This window comes from Lygodium microphyllum, chromosome 16 (assembly GCF_053477565.2).
Source record: "Lygodium microphyllum isolate KBCC chromosome 16, Lygodium_microphyllum_v1.1.10, whole genome shotgun sequence".
Taxonomy (NCBI): domain Eukaryota; kingdom Viridiplantae; phylum Streptophyta; class Polypodiopsida; order Schizaeales; family Lygodiaceae; genus Lygodium; species Lygodium microphyllum.
Window position 1 is genome coordinate 23,500,929 of NC_141150.1, and position 19,451 is coordinate 23,520,379.

Consider the following 19,451-nt stretch of genomic DNA (forward strand, 5'->3'; position numbering starts at 1 on the left):
TCCAGCAGGATGCGAGATGACATCTTGCGCCTCTTTCGCACCGCACCTGGTAATGCTTTGACACGTGTTGATGGACTTCTCTTGACCATGGATGTCGAAAAGGGCGGACAGGCAAAAGGAACGCGCAAAACAGCGTTGCGATATTAAATTTAAAAGTAAAATTTCTTTTATCGGTGCAGAACGCGCTGATGCCACGTACTTCAGCGTCAAGGGCACAGGAAAATTGCCTCTCGTTTACTTTCTTGAGTCTTCTGGTGTCTTCTCCTGCTGCTGCTGCTGCTGCTGCTGCTTCTTCTTCTGCTTTATTTTCTTCATTATTATCTTCTCCTGCTGCCTATCATTATCGTCGTCGTCATCATCACCATCACCATCGAAAAGACAGAACGCGTGGCAGCGATAAACAGAAGCGGTTCCGCGGGAAGGAGCGTCTTACCTATTGGATCGCAGGTCCGTCGCTCCTCTCTTCTTGCCTTCTCTTACCGTTTCTTAGCAGTCGTCGTACGTTTTTTACTTTAATTTGTTGCCTCTTAACAACATTCTTCGTGGAATTTCTTGCAAGAAATTACCGCTTCTGAGTAAAATTCATGATCATTGTTGTTCCAGGTCTCCACAAGTGCATTTGTCATTCCCCGTTTAGCGCAATTTCTTACTTTTGTCATATCTTTTGCTCATATATGTCGAACCTCAGACCTTTCATTCACTGATTAGTGTAATTTTTTGCTTCTGTCATTTCTTTGCTCATATATGCCGAACCTCAGACCTTTCATTCGCTTATTAGTGTGATTTCCTGCTTCTGTCATTTCTTTGGCTCGTAAATGCCGAACCTCAGACCTTTGTTTTACTCAAATATGCCGAATCTCAGCGAAATTGAGATCTTTACAAAGCAACGAGATTTGAGAAGAGGCCACTAGTTTAGTTTCCAGCATCGGTCTGTGCTTCTGTTGTGGCTCATCCGTGAGCCGTTAGCAGATGTTCCTGCATTGGCATTCTCTCTTGCTCCTATTTCTGTGAGTCCATTGCTTCCCACAGCCATGTATGCGCATCGTGCATTGGTCATGTTTAGTCCTGTATCCAATCTATGCACTCCGATGAGGACAAGGGCAGGCTTGAATGCTGAATTGGAGGGAGCTTCTTCAGCTGCGTACATGTTAGACGAGAGATGCAAGTTTAGAACTTTGCTAAGCTTTTTTTTTTGGCGGGTTGCTATAATCCAGCAGACATGGTTGATTTAGCATTAATTGACAGGATTTCCTCGTGAAAGTTTTATAAAATGGATTCTGCAATTGATCATAAGGAGAGATAACAATGCATCTAGTATTTGACAATCTTTTTTATTCTGCCAGTGCAGTAGGGGAATATCAGGATGAAAAAGATAACAATGCAAGGTCACTTAGATTTTGCGACACCTGAGGTACATAGTGTGTTTCCTGGTTTATGTGAATTCTGGAGCCACAAACAATAGAAACCGTTTCATTGGGTATCTTGGGTTACAGGTTCTATTTGAGTACTTATTTCAAGACGACAAATTTATGAAGGCTTACCACAAGAGAGTAAATTATGATCCGGATGCTGAAGTGACTTGTTGGAACGAAAACCAAGAGCGTGAAGTGAAGTACGTCGCAGCTATGCAGGCACCAAAGATGATCTCTAAGCTAGCAGGTATACACTTTGTCATTGACATGATCGCCTATGAAGCTCAAGATCTTGATTTCAAGATGTTTTGATGCATGGAGGTCCATCATCTTAACATTTGCTAGTTTTGCTATGGTTCAAATAAATCTAAGTGCCAAGTTGAGGTTATCTACCAATAGTGAGATTGACCTTGCCATGTGGACCTGATTAAGGATGCCTGATGTAAGGTCTGCTGAGAATGTAAAATTCTCATATATCTCATTACCATGAGATCCTATTTTGAAGTTGCCTAAGCCTATTATAGTTCTTGCATTGTAGTCATTGCCTTCCTTTTCATATCCATGAACTTCTTTAGGGATTACATTACTTTCATACTTGGCTCCATTGAGGTCCGCCACCTTAACACTAGGCTTTAAATAAAACTAAGTGTCAGTTGATGTTTATCTATAAATAATGATGTACACCTCACAATTTGGACCTCATTAAGGATGCTTGATGTTTAGGTGAGCTTAGAATGTTAAATGCATATTCATCGCTAGATCCCATGGTGAAGTTGCCTAAGTCCATTAGAGCTCTTGCAATATGGACATGACCTTCCATTTCATATTCACAAGCTTCTTTGGTCCCATTCTATTGCAAGGCCTTACCAATTCCTCTATTTGCTTCTCCTGGTGTGCTGTTTGTGGATGTGGAATAGTGGGCGCTTGGTTGTGGCCAAGACCTTGGATTGTCTCATAGGAAAATGGTAGGCTATTGTGGAAGTTAAATTTTTGCTCAACCATATATCTCCTTGATTGCTAAACCATATAGCTCCTTGATTTATCATGTTGGCCTAGGTGTGAATTATCATGCAATTAATTGATAGAGAATGAAAGATAATGAGTGAATTAATTTGATGCACAATGATACTTAATAAAAAACGAACGCTAATGTATAAATGAATGTATAAGTACAATGCTCGAATGATCACAGTGAATAATGTCACACATATTATGCTAGGGTTGCATGAAGTATCCTTTTAGAGAAAAATCAAACTCTAAGACGGCTTAACTATTGTAAGAAACCCTAACCCTAGTTTTACTAGGGTCCTTGAGCGCTAGGGGTAACAGTTATTGTAATAGCAATTTAAATACCTAGGAAGCTTGGAATATGGATCAAAGGCCATTAGGGTGAGGCCCATGAGATTGCCTATAAATTCCTTCCATGGAATGGTGGATTGATTTAGGAATAACAACAAAATTCTAGAAAATAATGATGAGATCTAAGGTTATGTTTGAAGTAGTTCATCCAAGTTGAGGTAGCAAACTTTGTGAAGAGATTTGCCAAGTTGTCTCTAATAGGTACGTAAGACAACTATATATCTTTAGTTGACATCCCACTAACAAACATAATGGTAATGAATTTCTATATGCTTTGCGTGGGCATGGAGTAGTGGTTTGTGCTGGTTGCTAGTGTACATAAGTGGTGGAGCTGTGTGGTGCACATGGAGATTTGCAAGTACTTTGCGGAGCCAAACACACTCCATTGTGGCTGTGAACCCTTGTCTATCACTCAATCCCACAACTGAAGTAGGAAGTGTAGTATGTTTCTTGCTGAACCAAGAAACAAGATGTGCACCCAAGAAGGAGCATTTACCTTTGTGAGAGAGACCAGAATTTAAACACGTGTTGCAGTCCGTGTGTTTGACATTCAACAGTGCAGGGCAGCCCGTTTCCAGTCCATAGCAGGCTGTGTTTGGCATCAACATTTTGCGATTTGCATGAGGGCGCTTCTTCCCAAGTTGGGCAACCATTATTCAATGTTGGGCGGGCGGTATTACAGCAGCTTGGGCAGCTTGTTTTCAGGCAGCCAGACTTGCATTTTCAGCAGGGCGGTGACTCTTCATACATGTGCAGCATCAACACAGCTTGGGCGGCCTGTTTTTAGGCAGGCTCACAACTGCCACATTTGCGTTTTGATCATGCACGGCAGTCTCCAGGCTCGACGGTCCATTTCTCAGTTGGAGGGCCTGTTTTCTGTGCTGGCCAGACCAGGCAGACATATTACAGATCTGGGTGTCCTATTTCAGATGTGGGCAGTAGCTTCTTGGCTAGACAAGCAGGCAGTTCTTTGCTGTGTTTCACACTAGACAGGTTGTTTTGACCTGGGTGACACCATATTTTGTCTGGGTGGATTCCATAACAGGCCAACATTAGGGCAGATTTGTGTTTACTGCAGGGACTCGTTTCCCGGGCACCTTGGGTACTTGACCAGCTGCTAGATTGACTGTGTTTACAGGTATGTTTGCCTTTGCATTTAGTGCTTCCTTTCTCTACCCGGCATCATGTGTCCCTGTCGGCATTGGATACTCCCCAAATACCTGTTAGTAGATTAGTCAGCTCAGGGTGAGTCTGTGCTGCAGAGGCTGTGGCCTTTTTATAGTTTTTTTTTTTTTTGGGCATGTTTTGGTGCCCTTTTTAGGGCTGGGGAGTATTTAATGCTGGCCGACTGCATTATTGCTCCCCCCACTTTATGCCTATATATTGCTAGGGCTCCTCCTCCTCTGGTGTACTTCAGCCATTATTTGTGGATTCTTCTGAGAGGAGAAAGGAGCCGGTGCTAGGGTGCCTACATAGCCAGTGACTCATTGTTGTATGCTGCTGTCTCGTGTTCGATATGGATTCCATTTCCCGGGCATACATCTGAGTTCTCATCTGTACTTGTGTTTATTTTTTCTTGTCTTGTGTTTCAGCAGTTTATTTCAGCATGTTGTTTATGCTTCCATTGCTGCACCACCTCTGACATGGTATCAGTTTTCAGGTTTTGTGTTTCTGCTGTGTTTTATTGCTGATTTCAGGACTGTTTTCCCTCTTGCTGATCAAGCAGCTGCTGCTGCTCCAACTAGGCAACCAGTTTTGCCTGTGTTTTTGCTGCAATCAGCATCTGTACCGCCTGTGCCTTCATTTCAGCCTGTGTTTTGGTATTTCTGCATCTCCTCTTGGCTGGGTGCTTCCATCGTTAGGCCCGTTTTTGCTGTTTTTGATAGTTTTTGACTGATTTTTTGACTTTGTGCAGTAGATTTTTGGCTTATTTTGATCAGAAATCTTGCTTTTTGCAGTCTGTGCTTGTGGTTTGGCTGTGTTTCCTCTCCCAATCCCTTCTTTTCTCTACTTCTTTTCTAAATCCTCTCCAGATGGCTCCTCCATGCACATCCACTGATGACAAGCTCCATGGACGTGATTATTACATGTGGAGTGCGGTGATGAAGGCTTGGTTTATTTAGAAGCAGTCATGGTACGTGGTTGGCGGAGCTATGGCTTGTCCTCAACAACCTTCTCCTGTTTTATCTGATTTTGATGAAGATAATCATGAGGAGGCAATACTTACATGGGATTCGGATGATGCCCGTGCTTATTCGGCGTTACTTTGGTGTATTTCCAAAGAAGTCCTACCGGCGGTCACCTCCTGTACGACAGCTTTAGATGTATGGTCGAAGTTACAGTTGATGTACGAGGCTCCTTCCACCATGCGGGTCATTACTCTCTATGGACAACTCCAACAACTGAAGTTTGAATCCAAAGATACGATTCAATCCTTTCTACTTCGTGTTACCCAACTTGAGGACCAGCTTCGCACCATGCAGTGTGCTCTATCAAAGGCACATCTTGTTGATACGGTACTCTACAAGCTTCCTCGGGAGTTTGATGGAGTGGCGAATGCTTTACGGGCGCAGACATCTACGACTCTTGTCAGTTTTCTTCACATGTCCTCCATGCTACTTGAGCATGAGGCTACTTTGCGACTACAGGGGAGGCTTCCGTCACATTATGAAGGTTCAGGTGAGGCTCTTGTAGCTTCAGAGAGGGGTTCAAAGATGAAGAAATCGAAGGCCCAGTGTTATCACTGTGGCAAGAAAGATCATTTAAGGAAGGACTGCAAAGAGTTAGCGGCTTTCAGGAAGAAAAAGGAGCAGAAGACGAAGCGGGACGCGGACTTCTTTGACGAGTCATCATCTACCTCAGATTCCGAGCCCGATCATCCAGCCAAGGCGAAGTCCAAGGCGCGGAAGGGATCCTCTTCTTCGGATCATGGGAAGGGCTTAGTGGCCCCTTCCTCAGCTGCTTTCTAGTGGTGGTGATGCGGACATCCCTCACAACTCTCCGGTGCCAGAGAGGGAGTGTGAGAGGGTGGTGAGATGGGGCAGCTGTGCCTCATCTCTATGTCTATACAGATGCACAGGATCCAGAGAGGAACATCCCTGACGCATCGCGTGAAGTCTGGCAGGTACAAATCCTGGAGCTAGGATTGACCTCCAGGTTCATGATGGGCTGGTTACTTGACAGAGAGCGAGAGGTTTTCGTCTGAAGCTCACATGAGGGGACACTTTGGTAGTTTTGGCCGAATGCGGGGATTCCATGGTCACACGTTTAGCGACATGTTTGGAAGATTGGTCTTGTATGTCCTGAGTGACATAGGTGACATAACAGAGAGAGTTGCTATGATTCTTCTATTTTTTGCAGGTGGTGCTGTTATGATCGACATCGATGTTAGATACTCTTTGAGGCATCTTGGTGGTGGGTTGGCCACTCACTGCTTGGATATCCATGGTTCTTCTGGTGGTGCTATGTTGTATAGTTTATGATACCCCATCATTGTACTATTGTATTGTATCATATCATCCCTGATCTGAGAGAGGGTGTTAGCAGATTAGTCAGCTCAGGGTGAGTCTGTGCTGCAGAGGCTGTGGCCTTTTTATAGTATTTTTTCTGGCGTTTTTTGGTGCCCTTTTTAGGGATGGGGAGCATTTAATGCTGGCCAACCAACATTAAATGTTGGCCGACTGCATTTATTGCTCCCCCCATTTTATGCCTATATATTGCTAGGGTTCCTCCTCCTCTGGTGTACTTCAGCCATCATTTGTGGATTCTTCTGAGGAGAGAGGAGTTGGTGCCAAGGTGCTTACATAGCTAGTGACTCATTGCTGTATGCTGCTGTATCGTGTTTGATATGGATTCCGTTTCTCGGGCATACATCTGAGTTCTCATCTGTATTTGTGTTTATTTTTTCTTGTCTTGTGTTTCAGCAGTTTATTTCAGCATGTTGTTTATGCTTCCATTGCTGCACCACTTCTGACAATACCTTGCCTCAGTCAAATTTTTTTTGTATTGTGGCTCCATGGATCCCAATTATCCTGAGGACGTCTTCGGAGTTGTGCCATACATCCCCATATGCAGTCCCAAGTCCACCATAGCATGGAAACTAGTGCCAACACCAAAGTACCTTGGCTGCCCCATCATTGTGTGCATGCCTTGCTATCCAAAAAGTATTGGATTGGCACTTCCAAGTTAGCCTTGCATATGCATCAATTGCCCCACTAGCATGATTTGCTTATGCTCACTGCCCACGTTTGGAACATCATGTTGTTGTATTGGCTCTTCCTTCAATTGCCCTACTGGTATCATTTGCTTATGCTCACTACCTACGTTTGGAACATCATGTTGTTGTATTGGCTCTTCGTTTGGTACATCTTGTTGTCTCAAACCTCTTGAAGGCAATTTCCTCTTCTTGCCTTTACTACCCTCCTTTAAGAGATTCAAAAAGGGCATGAAGTGAGGATAATTTGCCAATTACACAAACATTTTAGTTGTTGTCATCAGCCGATCTTTAAAATGGTTATAAAATTCCTCTTGCTTTTGCTGGTCATCAGCTTCTGAAGGCCTAGAAGGACCCACATTTTGGTCTAAATCAACATTATTAGCTTGTTGTCTATATTGCGTGCTTTGTCCAAGATTAGGCATTGCATTTTTGCCAACACTTTGTGAATTTTCAGATTGAGAGGCATCATCCCTGCTTAATCCCATCTCACTATTTGAAGACATTCTTGTTGTAATGCCTAGCTAAATACAATTTCAACACTAGAGCAAAGCTTTTGACCTTCGATTAGGTGCTTCATGCCCATCAATTCGAGGGAATTGATGGTATCCCGGCAATGGAACCATGAAACCAAACCTTTCTTCTTGGAAAGGGTGGTAATTCCTTGATTAAGCACTAAACTACATCAATCAACAAATGAATGTAACTTGAAATGCACAAATTAACTTGATAATGTGTCCCTATTGATATTTCTTTAACTTGATTGCTAATGGAATGAGTATAAGCTGAGATTCATAGCCTCCTTTGTTCCAAAAAGCCTCTTTGCTGTTGTAACAATCGGCAATCAATTCGGGCCAATTGCCCCTTGATTTTTCACCTAGGACTTACACAAATGGAACCACCAACTGGCCAAATGTTTCCCCAAATTACAATGAATGGGTTGGCATTTGAATTCCCTAACAATTACACAAATTTCAGGTGCCGAATTCAGTGTATGATGCCTTCATCAATTGGCATGGGTCTTGAGGTGATTGTTAAACCCTAATTTTTGCAGAAATTTAGGGTTTATAGCTGCTGTCCATCAAATTTAGATGAGATTTTCTCAAAATGATTGAGAAATGTTGAGATTTCTCGAGAATGGGTTGGAGAAGGTGAAAGAAAGCAAAGATGAGAGAGAAATTTGATTTTCTTAGCGAGAAAACCCTAAATTCTGTTTGCTACTTGCCTTAGCCTGCATTTAATGCAGTCACCTACTGCTAGGCACCTCCAAAATGCTGTCATTTGATCAACAATGCTGTTGCCAGCCCTTGGACGGTGACTCCCTGCTTTTCCCTGCCCATTGAGACCCCTAGATGGCTATCTTCTACAGCAAATTGTTGTTCTTTGATTGGAAAATGGATCGGTAGCTCTCTCTCTCTCTCTCCCTCCAAAAGTTCTAAACTGAGTGAATGGTTGAGACTTGGTCCTTAAAAACGTTTTCTTAGTTTGCATGGGCATTTTGTTAGCGATTAGAGCCAGTCGCGGACTGCAGTCCAGTCGGACTGCCACGTGGCAGTCCGACCTGCTTCAGTACAATCGGCTGCATTTAATGCAGCCAACCTGCATATTTTGGCACCCAGATTCTAGCTATTTATAGCCAACTTCTCAACAGTCTGCCCACTCACTTCTTTACGCAGATTCCAGGCTGGAGGCTCGTGCAGATTCCGTCTCTGTTCGCAGATTTCAGACAGGAGATCGTGCAGACTGCAGCGGACTTCGAGGTGAACAGCAGGTTGCATCGTCGAGGTGGAGACACGCATCCAGTGCACTGCGCCCGTGTACATATCTGCATATCTTTGTATACAGCACACTTTATACAGCACATCTTCATCTTCCACTGTCTCTTTCTCTCTCTTCTCTCTGCGTTCTCTCTCTCTCAGTCCTACGCTTCCGCACCGCTGCACTCGGACATGGTATCAGAGTAGTGTAGAAGGGCTGATTGAGTGAAGAACCAACTTGAAGAGGATTTTTCCTCGCGACACAAGGCTGCGTTTCCAGCGTTTGAGGGCGAGCAGGAGGGCTGCGCCTCGAAACAAGGCTGAAGCAAGCGTGGGCGCGTGGGAAAGGAGTCCAGGTGGTGGATTTGCTGCTGTTTACTGCTGTTTGATGAGGAGGAAGTTTGAGTTTTCAGCTTTCAAGTGCAAGTTTTGCTTTTTCATCGCCTCCAGCGGGTGAAGAAGTTTCGGGACGCGGAAGAGCCCTAGCAGGCTGCGTTTTCACAGTCAAAGGGGGCTGCTTTTGCGTTTGTAAAGGCATTATAGGTGAAGATGTCTACAGAGATTGACTTGGAGTTCTAGACGATCATGTCTTACCGGCTCTTCCCGCAGATCAGAAGCTCGATGGCGATAATTACCGTATTTGGCGCGTGATGATGTTGGCCATCCTTGAGTCCTACGATTTGGCGGAGCTTGTACAGGAGGAGATCGACCGACCCTCGATGAGAGATGAGTCCAAACTCTCTTTCGATGCTCGTGCGGAGTTGGCCAAGGCACAGTGTCACTGGGACAAACTGAATGCCAGGATTCGTTCTTCTCTTTTTCTGTCTTGTACTACAGCCGTGATAGCTTATATCGAGCACTTGACGGTGGCTCGGGAGATATGGCTGGAGCTTGATCAGATGTATAACCGGATGACCCTTATGAAGCAGGTTTCTTTGGAGGTGCAGATGCGGACCTTGTCCGTGAACAAGTCTTCTTCGTTGCGGGAGCACATCAACAAGCTTAGACAGCTTCAGATGCAGGTTCACAATGTGGGGAAGCCGATTTCCTCCGAAGACATGGCGATCACACTTTTGTCCCAGTTGCCGCTACGATTTGGTGCTTTCTACTCCGCCCTTATTGCTTTGGGGCGTGAGTCTACTCTTCGGTGGGAAGAGCTGGTTCCTATGGTCTTGGACCAAGAGGAACAATTGAAGGGATAACATGCTTCCAAATCGGAAGCCTTGACAGGTCAAGCCTCTCAGAAGAAGGGGAAGGACCAAAAGAAGAAGGAGGAGAACAAGTCAAAGAAGGACAAGGACAAAGAATCCACATGCCATATTTGTGGAAAGACTGGCCATTGGAAGAAGGATTGCCCTAACAAAGACAAGAAGGACACCAACAAGAAGCACACGAAGGATTCCGGAGCGGTGGCTGCACCCTCATCAGCTGCGTTTCTTCATCTAGCTGTCATTGAGGACTCTACAACGAATGCTTCTGATGCTGCGATGACAGCTCCCCAGGCTCGAGAGTGGATCGTAGACAGTGGTGCCTCCCGGCACATGACTTCTTCATCAGATGGTGTTGCCCAGTTGCGCCCTTCGCGTGGGCAGATTCTCATTGGAGATAGCTCTTCGGTGTCTATTGCAGGACGGGTTGAGATGCAGCTTATTCCAGATGGACGTGGTGGTACCCATATCTCCGAGGTCTTGCATGTACCAGGTTTAGGGTATCATCTACTGTCAGTTCATAAGATTTGTTCCCTTGGACTTATGGTGGAGTTTGACAGTGATTCGGTGCGAGTCCTTGATCGTGGGTCACGGAAGGTTCTCTCATCAGGATATGAGGAGAACGGCATCTACAAATTGAAGTCTTCTACCACTCTCTCTACTCTTCTTCTTACCTCTCAGACACAGTCAGAGCTATGGCATGCTCGATTTGGTCACCTCAACTATGATTATCTTCGGAGGGCGTTACGTGGACAGCTTGTTCGAGGGTTGCCGGACATAGTGGTGAGTCAGCAGCCATGCGTCTCCTACATTCGTGGGAAATAGCATAGGGATGCGATTCCCAACAAAGCTTCGCGGCGGTCTACTTCACCGATGGAGCTTGTATCCACGGATCTTTGTGGCCCTATGAGGAACAAGTCCTTGAGAGGAAGCTTGTACTTTATATTGATCGTAGATGACTACAGTAGGATGACATCGGCCTATTTCTTGGCATTGAAGTCAGAAGCTTTCTCCCACTTCAAGGATTGGCTTCTCTTTGAGGAGAACCGATCAGGCCGGAGATTGAAGACCTTGCGATCCGACAAGGGTGGTGAATTTGTTTCTAATGAGTTTGCTCGTTTTTGTGTAGATTAAGGTATTCACCAGGAGTTTGCTAACACCAACACTCCTCAAGAAAATGGCATTCTTGAACAGAAGAACCAAAGTGTGATTGAGATGGCGCGCACCATGATGGAGCACCGACAGACACCTTAGTTTCTGTGGGCCGAGGCTGTGGCTACTGCAGTTCACATCCTTAACCGATTCCCCACTTCGGCCGTTGATGGAATGTCACCTTTTGAGGCTTACTTTGGGACTAAGCCCGATGTTTCTTATTTTAGGGTTTTTGGGTGTGATGCCTATGTTCACATTCCCAAGGCCCATCGTGATAAATTTGAAGCAGCTTCTCGAAGACAGGTGTTTGTTGGCTACAGCTCTCAGTCCCAAGGCTATCATTTGTATGATCCTGTCAAGCGGGATGTGTACACCATTCCAGATGTGCGGTTCGTGGAGATTCCAGCCATAATAGCGGGTGAGGAGCATCCCGTTCTTAGAGATCCAGGGGAGAGCTGGGCTCCCGAGACGGTTCCTTTGGAGCCCGCGCCTTTTGATTCCGATTCTGTTTCCGATACAGAGTCTATTGTTCCACTGGTCACCCCCGAGGAGTTACCACCGGTGGATATCCCAGAGTCTTCAGCTGATGGAGAGAGACGAGGAGAGGTCGGCCTCCTCCTCGATGGGCCCGTGACACTCTCCGTGATTCAGGGATCGAGGGGGTCCTTGAGGAGTGGGGACGGCAGGATGGTCCGCGGCGGTCACGGCGGCACCAGGCACATTCTACGGAGCTTGTTTGCTCTAATTATTGTTTGATGACCCGTGTTATGCAGGATCGAGAGCCCACCTTCGTGAAGGAGGCTTTACAGTCCGCACCATGGAAGAAAGCTATGGAAGCCGAGTTGGAGGCTATTGAGAGGAATGGCACTTGGTCACTCATGCCTCGCCCCCCGAATAAGGTGATTGGCATTAAATGTGTCTTCAAGACCAAGTACCTTAGCGATGGTTCTTTGGACAAGCTCAAGGCTCGCCTTGTTGCTAAAGGTTTTGCACAACGCCCAGGGATTGATTGTCATGATACTTTTGCCCCCACTGCTCGTATGGCGACTATTCGAGTTGTTCTTGCCTTGGCTGGCCACAGGAGATGGCCTGTCTACCAGTTGGATGTGAAGTCGGCCTTCCTCAATGGTGATTTGAAGGAGGAGATCTATGTAGAACAACCTCCTGGCTTTGGATCTTCAGATGGGCAAGTCTACAGGTTGAAGAAGGCCTTGTATGGCCTCAAGCAGGCTCTGCGTGCATGGAACGAGAAGATTGATTCGTTCCTTCAGTCACAGTTGGGATATCGGCGTTCCAAGGCCGATCCGCAGCTTTATGTACACACTTCCGAGGCTGGTTGTGTGCTTTTTGTGTTGTATGTTGATTGATCATGCACAGAAGGTCCAAGAGACGAAGGCAGCTTTACATCGGACGTTCGAGATGACGGACTTGGGTCTACTCCATTTCTTTTTGGGCCATGAGATTTATCAGTCTCAGAGGGGGATCTTCATCTCTCAGCAGAGATATGTACAGGAGCTCTTGGTTTCTTTTGCGATGGAGGATTGTCGGACCATTTCTATTCCTATGGATCCGAATTGGAAGGCCACTTCCCATTCAGCTTCTCCCATGGCGGATGCTTCCCGCTATCGTCAGTTGATTGGATCATTGATTTGGCTCCTCAACACTCGTGTTGATCTTTGTTTTGCTGTTGGGCTCTTGGCGGGGTTCATGAGTGAACCTCAGACGGTGCATTGGCAGGCTGCCCAGCGGATACTTCAGTATTTGAGGGGGACATCTGATTTAGGGATTTATTATCCAGCAGGTACATGTAGTTCAGATCTTGTACTTGCAGGTTGGAGCGACTCGGATTGGGCCGGTGATGTGGACCACAGGCGGTCTACAACAGGTTACTGTTTTACCTTGGGTGCAGGTGTTATCTCATGGAGTAGCAAGAAGTAGCCCATGCTAGCCCTTTCGTCTACTGAGGCGGAGTATCGGGCCGCGTCTTCCACCACATGTGAGGCTGTGTGGCTTCGGAGATTGTTGGAGGAGCTAGGTTGCCCCCAGACTCATCCTACTTTGCTGCAATGCGACAATGAGAGTTGCATTGCCTTGGCTCGGAATCCTGTTTTCCATGCCCGGATGAGGCACATAGAAATCCAGTACCACTTCATCAGAGAGAAGCTTCTGGATGAGACCATCACTGTGGAGTACTGCAAGACGGAGGACAATCTTGCAGATTTGTTTACGAAGGCGCTTCCCCAGGCTCTCCTTCGGAGCCATTCCAGATCCCTTAGGCTTCTGCCCCGCCCAGGCTCTGAGAGGGGGTGTTAGCGATCAGAGCCAGTCGGACTGTACAGTCGGACTGCCACGTGGCAGTCCGACCTGCTTCAGTACAGTCGGCTGCATTTAATGCAGCCGACCTGCATATTTTGGCGCCCAGATTCTGGCTATTTATAGCCGAGTTTTCAGCAGTCTGCCCACTCACTTCTGTACGCAAATTCCAGGCTGGAGGCTCGTGCAGATTCCATCTCTGTTCGCAGATTTCAGACAGGAGATTGTGCAGACTGCAGCAGACTTCGAGGTGAACAGCAGGTTGCATCGTCGAGATGGAGACACACAGTCCAACATACTGCGCCCGTGTACATATCTGCATATCTTTGTATACAGCACACTTTATACAGCAGATCTTCATCTTCCACTGTCTCTTTCTCTCTCTTCTCTCTGCGTTCTCTCTCTCTCAGTCCTACGCTTCCGCACTGCTGCACTTTGACACATTTTTGCCAAGTGGCAGCCTTCTAAACCCATTTTTCAACCATTTAACTGATTTTTAAAGTTAACTAATTCTAAAAATTAATTTTAGTCCTTTTGACCTTGCCCAAAATGAAATGTATCCATCTATAATTAAATTGGTTAGACCGTTTGCAACTTGGAGTGGTCCTTAACTTTTGTTGACCCTTAGACTGGCATTAATTAAATAATTAATGCTAGTCCCTAGTATCACCGCCAACACTTATTGATCAAACCATTGCCCTAGGGTCCAATCTGATACCAATTGACCAATTAAACTTAGTCGGCATAACTTATCACAGCTTTTGCCTTTGACACCCACTGCATCTTCGAGATCCTTGGCCTGTTACTATGGAATATCTTCCATGTAAATCACACGTGCTTAAATAACCTTGCATATTTGATTAATAACTTAATCAAATGTTATTAGCAAGATTAAAGCATCTCAAAATTCCATGTCCTTGTGACACATGGACTTGACTATCTCACATAGATTGCTGTCATGAAAGCTTGGTTTGTGTTGAAGCGGCTATGATACATTGTTTGTGGAGCTATTCCACATCCTTCGCGTCCTTCTTCTAGTTTGTGAAGATTTTGATGAAGTCAATTGTGAGGAAGTTGTGCTTATATGGGATACTGATGATGCGTGTGCCTTGTTTGCTATTCTTCGATGTATTTCTAAAGTAGTTCTACTGGCAGTTACATCCTGCAGAACATCTCCAGAAGTATGGTTGAAGCTTCAGTTGTTGTATGAGACACCCTCCACCATGCATACAATGATCCTTTATGGATAGCTTCGGTAGATTAAGTTTGAGCCTAAGGACACCATTCGGTTGTTTTTGCTCCATGTTACACAAGTACAAGACTAGCTTCGACACATGTAGACTATAGTTTGCCCTTCCAAAGGTACTTCTCATGGAAACAATACTTTACAAGCTCCCCTTGGAGTTTGATGGAGTGGCAAATGCTTTGAGGCCACAAATATCATATACACCTATGAGCTTCACACATGTCCTTCATGTTGCTTTGAGCATGAGGCATCTTTGTGTCTACAAAGTAGGTTTTTGTTTCTTTATGGAGGTTCTGGTGATGCTCTTATAGCTTCAAAGAGGGGCCTCAAGAAGAAGTCGAAGGCCTAGTGTTATCACTGTGGTAATAAGAAGAGACACTTGCAGAAGGATTGTAAGGAGTTAGCAATCTCACGGAAGAAGGAGAAGACAGTGGGATGTGGGGTCCTTTGATGCATCCTTCTCTTCGTCGGACTTTGACTTTGATCCTTTGGCCAAGGAGAAGTCCAAGGCATGGAAGGAATATGCCTCTTTAGTTTGAGGGAAGGGCTTGGTAGCTTCTTCCTTTGTTGCTTTCTAGTGCAGGTGATGTGGTTATCCCTCACGACTCTCCAGTGCCAAAGAGAGAGAGTGAGAGGGTGGTGACATGCGGCAGTTGAGCCTTATCTATATTGGCATACAAGTGCACAAGCTCCAGAGAGAGATGTCCCTGACACATTGATCGAAGTCTAGTAGGTTCAAACCCTGGAGCTAGGATTGACATATAGGTTCATGATGGGCTGGTATTTGACAAAGTGCGAGATTGGCTCCTAGCTCGAGCTCTCATGAGGGGATACTTTGGCGGTTTGGCCAAGGGCCGGGAATCCATGGTCACATATGTTCAAAGGAATTTTTGACAGGATGGTCTTGTATGCTATTGTGAGACATTGATGATAAACACTGAGACATGCTATGGTTCTTCTCTATTTTCAGGAGCTGGTACAATTGACATTGACATTAGGTTTTCTCTGAGGCTCATGGGTGGTGACTTGATCACCCATTGCTTGGGTATCCATGGTTCTACTCTGGTGGTTCTATGTTGTATGGACTATGATGAGTCATTATCATTGTATCATTGTATTATATCACCCATGATCTAAGAGAGGGTTAGTAGTATTGTCAGCTCATGAGTGAGTCTGGGCCATGCCTTGTATTACTAGCTATTTTAGGTATTTTGTTGTAGTTTGTATGATGCATATTTGGGCATTTATTACTGGCCGACCAGCATTAAATGCTGGTTGACCCGTCGCATTATTTGCATTCTTTCTAGCCTATTATTCAAGCCCCTCTTCCACAGTCTCTCATTCATCACTTGCTGATGCAGTGCATACTTTGGTGGAGAGAGGAGCTGGTGCTAGTGCCCATGCAATGAGTGACTCACTATTGTACGCAATTGTCTCGTGTTTGGCATATGGATTCCATTTCCTGAGCATTCTTCTGAGTTCTCTTCTTTGCAGTGCTCTCTCTCTCTCTCTCTCTCTCTCTTTTCTGTCTTGTGTTCAGCACTTTTTTTTGCTTCCATTGCTGCATCACCTTGTATATTGTATCTCTGAGGCATGCCCAGGTTCAGAGGGAATGTACTTACTCATTAGCAATAGTTCAGATTTGGTTTCATGTTTCAATTTCATCTTCAGCAACTTTGATATACATCTTGTGGCTTAGTCTTAATTTGTTCCTCCAATGTTTGGGAATTTATCTCAAAAAGGGGCAGCAGAAGCAGCTCCCATGAATTCTTACGTGACAATGTGTTTTGCTGTTCGTTTTGCACATTTTGGCAAGTGATTATCTAATGCCTTGTACTAAGTAACCCAAGGAACCACAAATATTTTTGTTGAAGGGGGTGTGCCCATGTTGATCCTATTGCTTATGCAAGATTATGTTGGGAAGGTTGGCAGCAAGTTTCATCTTGGTTCATTCTTGTAGCTTGTCTTGCGTCAGCCAGCACTCCTAATGCATTTGATCAGTAGGTGTGGTCCTCGACCACAACAGCCCCAGTTTCATTATTGCCTCCACATTCATAGTGTCAAATAATCTTTCCCCTACTTCATAATTAGACATAATTAGAAGTAGTGATATACTACAGCTGTCTTTAACATCTGCAAAATCACAATTGCTTAAAGATTCCACGCCTATCCAAGACCTGTGACAGCTAACAATATTTGCCAACAGTATGAACGCTGAATTTGGTTTTTTAGGCATCATGATATTTGTTGTCTGAGACCCTTCTGCATAAAACACATTGTTAGTCTCTTCATTTCAGAAATATGTCAAAGAAGTGATTTGGATTTATGTTGAGAAGCATACAAGCACTAGTGTTGGAGTGGACACTGTTATATAGACTCTTTGCAAGTCTGAAAACACTTTGATTGTTGTACAGGTGATACCTTTCCAGTCAGGGAAGTCCAAAAGTATACCAAGAAAGATGATTGCTTTATAGTCACCAGTGTGCCTTCCGTGAGTGCACCGGGCGGTGAAAGGTTCTTCACTTATGCAGAAACCACTATATCACCTGATGGAGAGGCTGGGTCTGCTATTACAGTTAATGTCTCATTGGAATTCAGAGGTCGGCTGTGGGGATTGGAAGGTAAGGTATTGAATGTCATGCATGCTTTACATAGTCAAATGTGACAGTCGATTTCGGACTTGAGATTGCAGGGACAGTAGCTTCTTTCTGTCCCATGTCCCATTTCTTGTGACTACATTGTCACAAGTGACAGCAATTCCTCTCCATTCCCCATCGTTGTCCCTGTCCCATTTTGTGTCACTTGCATTGTTTTATCTTTCTTGAATTTAGGAGTGGCTGAGGGATGTTTATTTATATTTGCAGGGCCTGTGGAAAACTTCATGGAAAGTAAAACAAGAACAACATTTGATCAATGGATGGCAGTTGCTAAGTCTTTTTGCCAGGAGAGAATGTCATTGCCAAGAACTAGAGAAGATGAGCTTTACTTTGATGCCAAGGAAGAGGGTGTAGAACTGGCCACACAGACCCCTGGACCAATGCAATGTCCTGCTCAAGTCAACAGAATCCTGAGTAGATTCAGGGCTGCTTTCTCAGGAAAGGAGGACACAGAAACTGGGCTCAACATTCTTTTCACACAGAGAGTTTCAAGGGATATCAATGATATTCAAATCTCATGTGATGCCTTGAAAGGACATGTTGAGAAATTGAATGCCAGACTGCTTAGGATGGAACATGACTTGGTTTACATTAGGTCATCTTTGGAAAGGCAACAATTGGAGAGGCAGCAAGTTGGAGTTCCAAGAGGAGTTCTATGGTCCCTTTTTGGCCTAGGTGCAGCCACAGGATTGTCAATAGCATTTATATGCATGCGCATTCATAAACACAGACAAGCTTGATTGTTTGGACTGTAGAGAATTCTCTTCGTTTAACAGGAATTCAGCCTGTGTAAATATTGCAGTGCATCGCATTCAATGGGAGAGAGTAGTTAAGCTTTGAACTGCTCATGCTCTTTACTTCTATGCACCTGATCATTAGAATGCATTTTTTCACTTTTCTGACTTATTTGCAACTGCTTCATTTGTTGTATTCTGAAATTGAGTTGCAGAGGTAAAGTTAAGCATCTACTTTTGAGTCCAGGCAGGGAGTTCTGCAGCAATATAGGGATGCATGAGGAGACAATTTAAATGGTTCCTAATGTTCAACCTATATGCATGTGGGCATGTATGGGGAGATTTAGAAAACTCTATTTTTCTTAATGCTTCTAGTACATTTGTTTTGATTCTGATCACACACTAACCAGAAATGTCCTTATGTGTTAATTTAATAAAAACCATTGGTTGCAAAACAAAGGGTTCCCATGCTCACGCCCACGCCCACGTGCGCACGTGTATAGAGAGAGAGAGAGAGAGAGAGAGAGAGAGATCTCTGCAGAATGATACAACTCTTTGGAAATAGTCAGAACTTAAAAGCTAAAATCAAATCCTAACTTGTACTATCACAAGTGATGATATGTCAAGAGGCTAAGCCAGAAGTACATGTGTCAACCCTATGGGTACCATGAAGATCTATGCCATCCTAAAGAAAGCCCTTATTGGTGGTTGCCCCATAGTCACAATCTTGTCCCATGTGGAGAAGAATGTGAGGGGCTTGGCTCTAACTCAAGCAGTAATCTCCTTTATCCTCTTCTGCATCAAGGGAATAAGGGTGGAAGTTTGTTCATGCTAAAGACATGTAACTCAAACAAAGATAAAATTTGTAGCATACATTGATGTGTCACCTTAACTATCAAGTTATTGTGAGGATTTGAGAGCTAGTTGTGCATATATATACCTACGTTTAATCGCTTCCACAAGCTAGAGTAAAGAGGCCAATAGAGGTCATCTAATAGTTCCCCATCTTAAGTTTTAATCTCAAAATGAGTTATATAAATGGTTTCTAATAGTCAAGGTATATATATTATATGAAGCTCAAAAAGAAAACTTTGGGGCATTTTGATATTTTAGATGAAAACCTAGTTAAAAATGAAGGGTTCACAAAAGAGTGATTGAGGGGCCGATAGAGTGATAGGTAAGGAAGCATTATTTTAAGGTTTTACAAAACCCAATATATAAAAATTTACATGGCTCAAATGTTTGACTCATATTAAGTTGATATGTAATATGAAAATAATTTGTATCATAATATTAAGTGCCTAAAAAAGCCATTTTTTTTGGGTAAAATTGCCTCTAAATTATGGAGGGGTACATTTTGCTTTTGCTTTTTTTGTTTTTTGTTTTATGGGGGGGGGGGG

General features: G+C 44.3%; 1 protein-coding gene across 2 annotated transcripts; it reads left to right on the forward strand.

Annotated features, from left to right (window-relative positions):
* The first annotated feature begins 224 nt into the window (after nucleotides 1-224).
* LOC148022626 (uncharacterized) lies at nucleotides 225-18,337 on the forward strand. Of its 2 annotated transcripts, none has more exons than XM_087695588.1 (5): nucleotides 225-447; nucleotides 1,349-1,411; nucleotides 1,494-1,659; nucleotides 17,075-17,281; nucleotides 17,525-18,337. In XM_087695588.1, exons 2-5 carry the CDS (start codon nucleotides 1,364-1,366, stop codon nucleotides 18,055-18,057), a joined length of 954 nt encoding a protein of 317 aa, XP_087551714.1. In that variant the 5' UTR covers nucleotides 225-447; nucleotides 1,349-1,363; the 3' UTR covers nucleotides 18,058-18,337. The 2 variants fall into 2 exon arrangements, with proteins under 2 accessions (XP_087551714.1, XP_087551713.1); XM_087695587.1 differs by having other exon boundaries at nucleotides 226-447; nucleotides 1,344-1,411; nucleotides 17,525-18,336.
* Nucleotides 18,338-19,451: the final 1,114 nt, after the last annotated feature.

What these genes read in the sequence shown, in the direction of transcription:
- LOC148022626 (XM_087695588.1), top strand. Translation starts at nt 1,364, where the DNA reads ATGAAAAAGATAACAATGCAAGGTCACTTAGATTTTGCGACACCTGAG. An exon ending in GATGATCTCTAAGCTAGCAG is followed by an intron (nt 1,660 to 17,074) that starts GTATACACTTTG and finishes ATTGTTGTACAG; the next exon opens with GTGATACCTTTCCAGTCAGG. An exon ending in TCGGCTGTGGGGATTGGAAG is followed by an intron (nt 17,282 to 17,524) that starts GTAAGGTATTGA and finishes TTATATTTGCAG; the next exon opens with GGCCTGTGGAAAACTTCATG.